Source organism: Terrapene carolina, unplaced genomic scaffold (genome assembly GCF_002925995.2).
Source record: "Terrapene carolina triunguis isolate 2854851 unplaced genomic scaffold, T_m_triunguis-2.0 Scaffold89, whole genome shotgun sequence".
NCBI lineage: Eukaryota > Metazoa > Chordata > Testudines > Emydidae > Terrapene > Terrapene triunguis.
Genome location: NW_020664440.1, coordinates 29,141,623 through 29,150,916, shown reverse-complemented (window position 1 = coordinate 29,150,916; position 9,294 = coordinate 29,141,623). Strand labels below are relative to the sequence as shown.

Below are 9,294 nucleotides of genomic sequence, written 5' to 3'. Positions count from 1 at the left end.
GCCAGGCACTGGGGGCTCAGGGAGCCGGGCACTGGGGGAGCTGGCACCGGGGGAGCCAGGCACTGGGGGCTCAGGGAGCCGGGCACTGGGGGGAGCCAGGCACTGGGGAAGGGACCTGGCCCTTTCCCCGTACCAGTGGAGGACGCACTGTGGGAATGCCGTATCCCGGCAGGGGCCCCGCTGGGTTAGTGCCTCGTCCCGGGGGGATAGCGCACGGTCTGGCCTTGCCGGGGCCCCGGGGCGGGGGGCGGGAGGGTGGCTAGAGCCAGCGCGCAGGCTGGGGACTTGTAGCGCTGGGGCAGAGCTGCAGTGTCCGGGGTAGCGCCCAGGACAGGGGGCAACCGGGACAGACAAGAGCCCCCCGCCCGCCTGGGATTCCCCCTCTCCAGGGTCTCCCCCAGCGGCCCAGCCCCTCCGATTCCTGACGGGATCCACCCCCACTGCCCGGCTCCTGCTGCCCTGACCTCCGGAGCTGCCAAGATTCCACTCACCCCTGCCCCACCGTGCCCCTCCCCGCCCCTGAGCACGGGGGGAGGGTCTGGGAGCCAGGACTCCTGGGTTCTATTCCCAGTTCTGGGAGGGCAGCGGGATCTAATGGGTTGGGGGTGCGGGGCTAGAAGCCAGGACGCCTGGGTTCTATTCCTGCTCGGATAGTGACTCCTTGTGAGTGAGCTGTGGGGGTGGGTCCCCTCTCTGCCCTGCCCAGGACGGGACAGTTCCTCAGGCCCATCCAGCCAAAGATTGTTCCATTGCCCCTAATCCCACATACACCAGGGGGAGCTGTCCCTCCCGACTCCTCCCCCAACTGCTGATTTATCATTGTAGGGTCTCTTGGGGGTGTACCCAGCCTGACTGCATGCAGGTTAGTGGAGCAACTCTGGGTTGGGCGCGGGGGGCGACAGGAATAAGAGGGGAGGGAGTCCCTGAGGCAGGGGTGTAATGGAGTGGGGAGAAGGGGGAGTGGGGTGGGGGCTCCCGCCGAGCTCGACGAAGGGGGGATGAGGCTCAAGCGAGCCTGGGGAGGCAGCCTTCCCCCACACACACATTGTCTGGGACTCAGAACCTGACTGCCTACGACTTGTCCTTTCCAGGCACCACAGCCCCAGACGAAGGGGACCCACCCGCTGGGGGAAGGTAAGAGACTGGGGTGAGGTGCGGGTTGGGGGGCTGCTGCCACGAGGCAGGGGGACGTGTTTGAGGATAGCAGTGCTGATGGGGCACATTTGGGAGTTGTTGGGGGTACAGGCACCTCAGCCCAGAGGTGGCTGCATCTCAGTACTGGCTGTAGGATCCCTATGTAATCAGCCCTCACACCCTACCCCAGAGGTGGCTGTAGCTATGTGTGCAGGATGTCAATGGGCACACTGTGGGGGGTGGGAGGAGGTGCCTTGGCCATGTCAGTTGGCCTTATCAGGGTGCGCTGACCCCGGCACTGGCCCCCTCTGACCCCCACAGTGATGCAGTGGATGGAGGTTTATAACCGCAGCTTCTGCCAGCCGAAGGAGATGCTGGTGCCCGTGAGCGAGGAGCACCCGGCCGAGGTGGAGCACCTGCTGGCACCCTCCTGCGTGCCCCTGCGTCGCTGCGCTGGGTGCTGTGCCGACGAGGGGCTGCAGTGTGTGCCTACCCGCATGCATGTGGTGGTGATGGAGGTAATGGGAGGGAGGGCAGGGGAGAGAGGAATGCCAGAGGGTGGGTGAAGAGCCAGGCACTGGGGGGAGGGGAATGCCAGGGGTGGGCAGACAGCTAAGGGAGGGGAATGCTGGGGGTGGAGGGGGAGCCAGGCACTGGGGGGGAGGGGAATGCTGGGGGTTGGGGGGGGGGTAGTCAGGCACTGGGGGTGGGGAATGCCAGAGGACAGGGGGTAGCCAGGCACCAGGGGTGGGGAATGCCAGAGGACAGGGGGTAGCCAGGCACTGGGGATGGTGAATGCCAGAGGGAAGGGGGTAACCAGGCACTGGGGGTGGGGAGTGCCAGAGGACAGGGGGTAGCCAGGCACTGGGGGTGGTGAATGCCAGAGGACAGGGGGTAGCCAGGCACTGGGGGTGGGGAGTGCCAGGGGGTGGGAAGAGCGGGTATCGGGGGAGGGGAATGCCAGAGCACAGGGGGGAGCCAAGGGAAGGTGTATGCTGGGGAGTTGGGCCTTGGCATCACACTACATAAGGTGTGCTGATCCCCCATCCCTAGGCTCTTGGTGCCCCCCTCACTCACCCTTTCTCTGCCCCCCAGGTGATGAAAACCCGCTACCTGCACAGCCACCTGGGCCAGCTGGCCTTCGTGGAGCACAGTGCCTGTGAATGCAGGTGAGGGGGGTGTTCATTGTTGAGAGTATGGGGGGCATTGATGGGGTTCCCAAAGCATCTCTGCACCCACAGGGCTCCACCAAGTTGTGACCCCACTGTCTCCAAGCTTAACCAAAGCTTGAACACCCCACTGCAGCCAGTGACCCCCCAACCTCAGGCAGGCAGCCCCACAGAGGCACATGGAGGGCCCCTGAGCTCCCCAGTTCCTAGGGTGACTGCTGTGGTCTCTCCCCCTTGGCACTGTGCCACCCCCCATTTCAGGGGGCACCCCACTCTCCTCCTAGGGCATCGCACTGCCCCCCATAGGTTGATCCCCTTTTGGGGGGGCAGTTCTCAGCAGCCCCCATTTCCCTATTAACCTGGCGTCCCCTCTTTTCTTTTGCAGACCAAAGACAAATAGCAAAGTAAATCCAGAAAGGTAAGGACCCCCAGCTCCCCGCATCCCTGCTGGGAGAGGCCGGGGCTGGAGCAGACCGGAGCTTCCCCCACAGCTAGTGCTCCCGCCCCACTCCCTACAGCGCCCCCTGCTGGCTGAGAGAGGAGCTCAGTTCTGATTCTCTTCACAGGCCTGTGCGGCCCAAGGGGAAAAACAGCATTGGACGCAAACACAAAAAGAAGAGACCCCCTGAACAGGACTCCCCCCACCTGTATGTCCAGGGACCCTCATGCACCCTCCAGTCCCTGCATGCCCTCCACTTCCTTACTAACTCTGCTTGCATTGGGGGGCATTGAATTGGGGTGAGCAGGGAGGATCAGGTCAATGCTCCCCACACCTTATGGGGGTTCACTTCTAACCGGGGGATCCCCATGCCCCCCACTCCTGTACCTCATGGGGGATCAAAGGAGGGGTGGACTACCCAGCCCAGCAGCATCAAGGCCCCCTCCTGCACCATGAGGGTTGGGGCGAGGGGGTTCCCCCCTCCCCTATGTGGAGACCCTCTTGAATTGGGGCTGGAGGGGGTGCTGTTCTATAGGAGTTCCCTATACACTCTAAAGGGTGGGTGAAGGCCCCCTGTTATATGGCAGGCAGAGCAGGGGACCCCCAGAGGTTCTGGGGGGCCAGGAAGAGGATACTTCCCTCAGTGTGGAGGTGGGAGTGGGGGGTTCCAGCACCATGCCTCCAGGGGCTGAGATCATCTGGATTCTTTCCCTGCCCCCAGGCCCTCCTGCCCACCCTGCTCAGACAAACGGAGGCGCCAGGATCCTCAGACATGCCAGTGCCGCTGCCGGCGCAGGTCCCAGCACTGCCAGGACCGGGGCTTGGAGCTCAATGAGCACTCATGCAGGTGAGACCCCCCTGACTCCCCCCACCTCCCTCCAGGCCAGAGACACCTCAAACTCCTTCATGGACCAGACAGACCCCCCCAACCTCCTCCTGGACCAGAGATCTACCCAAACTCCTTCACAGACCAGACAGATCCACTGACCTCTACCTTGACCAGAGACACCCCAAACTCATAGACTAGGAAGATCCCCCGACGTCCCCCTGGCCCAGAGACCTACCCGAACTCCTTCATGGACCAGACAGACATACACACCCCAACCTCCCCTGGACCAGAGACCTACCCAAACTCCTTCATGGACCAGGCAGATCCCCACCAACATCTTGCCATGGGCCAGAGGCAGCCATGACCCCTCTCAGACAGACAGACACCCATCTCCCCTATGGGCTGGAGATACCCCCTGAACTACCCTCACAGGCCAGACAGGCCCTCTCCAATTAGTGCTGCAGGATAGAGCCCCCCACTCCTCCCCCATCAGGCTTTGGGACAAGGAAGGTGATTCTGTCTGGGGGAGTTGGGAGTCCTGGGGTTGGTGTCCCTGAACCTGCATGGCCCCTCCAACTGCCCATAGCCACTCTGTTCTCCCCCGAGGTGCGAGAAGCTGCGCAGATGATCTGACGGGGGAGGGGGGTGACCTGGGACCAGCCTCTCCCCCCCCACCCCAGCCCAGCTCTTCATTGGATCCAGGACAAGACTCTGGCCCTGAGTGCCCCCTGCTGGAGAGGAGCCCAAGGAAGACGAGCAAGGCTGCCCAGGAATGGACCTGATGAGAGGACTCTTGGGACCATGTTGGGGGGTCAGACCCCATTATCCACTGCCTGGACAGGACCTGTCAGGAGGGGCTGCATCTTGCACGGCCTCTCGTGGACCGGGGCAGCCAGATCCCGGATTTCAGGGCCCGTCCAGGATTGGGGACCAGATCCTGAGGCCCCTCCAGGACTCTGGCTCCCAGATTCCTTTGATGCCCACCAAGGCCGCCCCAGCTCTGCTGGCCAGACTCTCATCCCCTCGTCATTATTTAAAGTTCCACACACACCCCTCACTGCCCCGCTCATCCCCAAACCCCTTTAATTTAATACTTGTCCTCACCTTCCTCTCCATCCCCCCCGGATCAAACCCCGTTTCCCTGCCGGAGCCAAGGGGAGGCTGGGCACCAGCTCGAGGACCCTCCCGGGGCACGTCCTGCTGCTGTAACTGCCCGCACAGTGGTATCCGGCTCTAAAGCTATTAAATGGATGAGACATGACGGCCCGCAGAGCTGTGAGCGCACGACCCCCGCAAACACCTATAGGGGTCGAGGGAGCATGCCTCACTCTCGGGACTCGCCGGATTGGAAGGGGCTGCTGTTCTGTGGGGCGCCCTATATACTGCACTGGCTGGGGAGGTCCTCGCTGGAGGAGGTCCCCTGTTGTGGAGGGGAGGAAGGTGGAGAGGGAATCCTTGGGGGTTATTGGCCTTTCACCTTTGAGCCGGACTTCATTTATGCTCCACAAACGTGTGGCAGCCTTTACACCCACAAGCTCTTCACCCCAGGGCTGAGGGCTCCTTCATGCTTGGTGTGTGTGGAAAAATTACTGCTCCATCCTAGAGGCGGCTGCATCTCAGTGCCAGGCAAGGGATCCCTCTATAAAGAGCCCCACCCCCGGCACCCCAGTCCAGAGATGGCTGCATCTCAGCACCAGGTGAGGAATCCCTCTATAAACAGCCTCCACGCCCCACCCCAGAGGTTGCTCCATCTTGGTACTGGGCAGGGGATTCCTGTCTGTACAAGTGCCATAGTTTGGAATCCTTTGGAAACACAAGGTGCTGGTAAAGCATGAGATGCAGTTGATGTTCTATGTGGGGATACTGGAAAAACAGGTGGGCTGGGTCAGCAAGGGGCTGTGGGTCAGGATTGAGGGGCATGGGCAGAGCTGTGAGGGTGGGGAGCCCAGGGCTGGACTAGCAAGGGGCTGTGGGTCAGCATTGAGGGGCAGGGGCAGAGCTGTGTGGGTGGGGAGCCCAGGGCTGGGATAGCAGGAGGCTGTAGGTCAGCATTGAGACCCATCAGAGAACAGGATGGAGGGAATATGTGGGGGATTCCCTTCCTGGCTCTGGGGCCTGTCCCCCTCCCTTGGGAGTATGCAGAACTGTCACTCTAGTTCCCAACACCAGTGAATGGGCCCGGCTGTGCTGGTGCTGGCATTGCCCACAGAGACGTGCTGCACTTCATGACCAGGCTGCAGCCCTGGGAAAAAGGGAGGGGGTGGATCCTGGCAGAGCCAACACCTGCCTGTGTGAGCCACACATAACACAGGGATTGGGGGCAGCTCATGGATGAGCCCAGCTCCGCTGCCCCCCCCCCCACAGCTTGTGCCCAAGAGCAGGCTTCCTAGGTACCAGGGGGAGGGGCAGGGATCAGGGCACATCATATACCTACAAGGGGGAAGAGTGCAAGAGTGAGAGCTACGGGGCTCCATCCCCGCTCTCAGAGGGGAGTGAGGTCTAGTGGGTTAGAGCTGGCAGGGGCTGGGATTCAAGACTCCTGGGCTCTATCCCCAGCTCTGGGAGGGGAGTGGGGTCTAGTGGTTAGAGCAGAAGGGGCAGGAGCCAGGACACAGGCTCACAGCTCTGCCTGTGCCACCTTGGCCTGTTCTCCACCTATATGTGCCACTCACCCAGCTTGCCTCATCTGCCCTGGGCTTCTCCAGGTGCTGAAATGGCTCCTATTTCAGCAAAATGTGGGGCTAAACCTGATTCCTACATATTCGCACAGAGAAGGCAGGGTGCCCTTGCCACCCAGCAGGGGGAACTGAGGCACACAGATGGGGGAAGGATGGCCCAAAGTCTCACATGGATGGAGCTAGGGCTAGAATCCAGGAGTTCTGACTCCCAGGCCCCCTGCTCTAACCACTCAACCCCACTCTGTGGCTCTGATGTGTTGATTCCAGCTGGATAAACTCCCAGAATCCAATGGCTGGTCAGGAGGGGGGATCTGAGGGCAAGCCTCTGCCCTCCCGCACATGCCATGGCCTCAGGGAGCCTGGGGGTGGTGGGGGCACGGCCTCTGGCCGATAAGGAACTGCGCAGCCTGGCAGAGGGCCTATAGCTGAGCACTCGCTGCCAATCCCTTATCAGTCCATGGCTGTGGCCTCCTGCTCTGGTGCACGTAAGCTGCTTGGGACAGGGTGGGGGGGGGCAGGGCCATAGGCTGGGGGTGCCATATGGATCTGGGGTCCAAAGGCAAGGGGTCAGGAATCCTCAGCAGGTGGGGTCTGACTCCAGAAACAGTGCAGCCTGCACACCAGGGGCCCAAGCCAGGCAGGGGACAGGGTCCTGGATGCCAGGGTCTCACACCAGGCTGGAGGGGTGCTGTTGCCCTGACACTGGGCCCTCAAGCCAGACTGGGGTTCCAAGCCAGGCTTGGGGCAGGGCAGCCCGGATGCCAGGGTCCCGAGGCAGGATGGGAAGGTGTGAGGCAGATGCAGGGAGCTGGAGAGTCAGGGCTGCTTGTTTGTCCTGCACCCGCTTGTTTGTCCTGCACCCGCTGCCTCCAGACTTTGCCCCCACCCAGAAGCTCCAGGAAATGGCAGGGGGAGGGGTGGAGGGGCGACTTTGACCCCAGAGGCACTAAGTGCAACCTGAGACATAAACACCCCCCAGCCCTCCCATGAGCAAGAGGGCGGCGAGAGAGATGGCACCGTGCCCCATTGGGGGAGGACTGGGAGCCAGGACTCCTGGGTTCTATCCAGGGCTTGGGAAGGGGTTGAAGACTGCCAGGGCACTGGGCTTTCCCCCCACGGCTCCTGCCCAGCTGATTTCCATTCTGGCCGCACTTTGGTCCCAGTCAGAGCCCTCAGGAAAGTCAATATTTGGAGAGTCCCGAGGGGGGCTTGGCTGGCTCCCCAGGCAGCCCCCCCTCATCCCCCTGAGACACAACCCCCCAACCCCTGGCCAAGGCCAGTGGGGAAATGAGCCAGGGTCTAGGCATTGGCACTGCTGCAGAGTGTACTCCATGCTGGGCAAGCGGGGGTGCCATGCAGCTGGCAGGGCACAGAAATACTGGGCTACCCTCCACCCCAGCTGTACCAGTGTTTCTCAATCCTGACCCACAGCCCCCTGCTAACCCAGCCCTGGGCTCCCCAACCTACACATCACTTGCCTCACGAGGCAAGACCCATGGGTGAGGGGGACAGGGCTCGAGAGCCTTGGGATCAAAAACAAAGGGGGCTGGGGCAACAGCCCTGGGCAAATGGAAGAGGGCTCAAGCCAAAGCAGCCCAGACACCAGTGTCTGAAGCCAGGACAGAGGTGTCATGACTCGGATGCCAGGGTCCAAAACCAGGATAGTGTCATGGCTTGGATGCCCAAAAGCAAGGACAGGGGTATCATGACCTGGATGCCAGGGTCTGAATTCAGGTTGGGGGTGGTACAGCCCAGACATCAGGGTCTCCAGCAATACCCAGGGCCAGGAGGGTTGTGTTTGGCTTACGTAAGCTATAATTACCACCACCCTAGTTTGCAACTGGCTCATAGCTATGGCAGGAGACCTCAGATCTCATCTAATCAACCCATCTTCTGGCCAAATGCCCTCTGGGATTCCAGGAGGGAGCAGCACAGCCCTGCAGGCCCCAACGATGCCAGGGACCGAGCTGGATGGTGATGTTAACCCCTTTGCATCAGGCACCTCTGAGGGCAATAATGGGACCCCCCATAAACCTCTTGCCTTCATCTTACTACCCCAGCCAGCCACCCCCCACTGCCTGGGCACTGAGTGAATGGTGCCAACGGCCTACCCCAGACAGGGGAAGCATCAAATCCAGCCCTGTCACCCCTGCACCCCAGCAAGCCAGGTGGGCACTTGGCACTGGAAAAGGAAAGGGAAAGAGAAAGGGGGAGCACCCTCCCCTCCCACCAAGCCCGCTCCCTCCAGCGCTGTCATGGGGCACTGGCACCCCCTAGTGGGCATAATGAGCATGGCCATGTGGGGAAGGTGCCATTTCTCCTCTGGCCCTGGGTCAGACTGAGCGGGTGAGCCCCAAGAAATGTGTGGGGTGTGGGGGTCAGGAAGAGGGTCTTGGGGGATCACAGGAGCTGGGGCAGATCCTGGGAGATACTGATGGATGCCAAGGGTCACTAGAGATGGGGGCACAGAGCGGGGGAATGGCTGGGCCAAGGCAGGGGCATGGGGTTGGTGGGGGGGCTCTGGGACTGGGGGGGTCAGGAGTCGCCATGAGCCATCGGGGTCCTGGGGTCAGTGATGGGCACGGGGGCGGAGGGGTCACATGGGGTCAGGGGTCACATAGGGTCAAAGAGCCATATAAGGTTATCTGAGGTCACAGAACATCTTCCTGAGAGCTGAACCCCGCCCCCCGATGGACGCCATTTTGCGCCGCCAGCAGCCAGACGTCACTGCCCTTGCATCTGGTCACGTGACGCAGTGCTGCTCTGGTCACGTGATGGGGAAGATGGCGGCCCCCAGGGCGGCTTCCGGGCCTGGCTAATCAGGAAGTGGGAGCTGCCGGCGGCTGCGCAGAGGGGTTTGGAGCGGGGTCTGGCGAGGAGGTGAGAGCCTGGGATGGGGGGCCCCGAGGGAGCCCAGGGGAGGGGGGCCCCAGCACGGGACGTGGAGCCCCAGGAGAGCGGGGGTCCAGTGAGAGGGGCGAGGGGCCCGGAGAGGGAAGGCCCAGGTCATGGGGAGGCTGAGCCCGGGGCTGTGGGGACCCAGGA

General features: G+C 62.2%; 2 protein-coding genes across 4 annotated transcripts in view; both read left to right on the top strand.

Annotated features, from left to right (window-relative positions):
- VEGFB (vascular endothelial growth factor B) overlaps positions 1-4,832 on the top strand; it is a 5,601-nt gene extending 769 nt beyond the window's left edge. Inside the window, exons 2-9 of one of the 3 annotated variants that reach the window (XM_029911204.1) lie at positions 826-862; positions 1,092-1,134; positions 1,456-1,652; positions 2,230-2,303; positions 2,689-2,721; positions 2,870-2,950; positions 3,464-3,589; positions 4,178-4,832. In XM_029911204.1, the coding sequence (XP_029767064.1) occupies positions 857-862; positions 1,092-1,134; positions 1,456-1,652; positions 2,230-2,303; positions 2,689-2,721; positions 2,870-2,950; positions 3,464-3,589; positions 4,178-4,199 (582 nt within the window). In that variant the 5' untranslated portion in view covers positions 826-856 and the 3' untranslated portion in view covers positions 4,200-4,832. The remainder of the gene's footprint in view (positions 1-825; positions 863-1,091; positions 1,135-1,455; positions 1,653-2,229; positions 2,304-2,688; positions 2,722-2,869; positions 2,951-3,463; positions 3,590-4,177) is intronic. The other 2 variants (XM_024210732.2, XM_024210731.3) reach the window with 2 other exon arrangements.
- Positions 4,833-9,008: 4,176 nt separating this feature from the next.
- Positions 9,009-9,294, top strand: part of FKBP2 (FKBP prolyl isomerase 2) — a 6,603-nt gene continuing 6,317 nt past the window's right edge. Inside the window, 1 exon segment of the mRNA XM_029911200.1 lies at positions 9,009-9,116. Coding sequence (XP_029767060.1) covers positions 9,024-9,116 — 93 coding nt within the window. The 5' untranslated portion in view covers positions 9,009-9,023.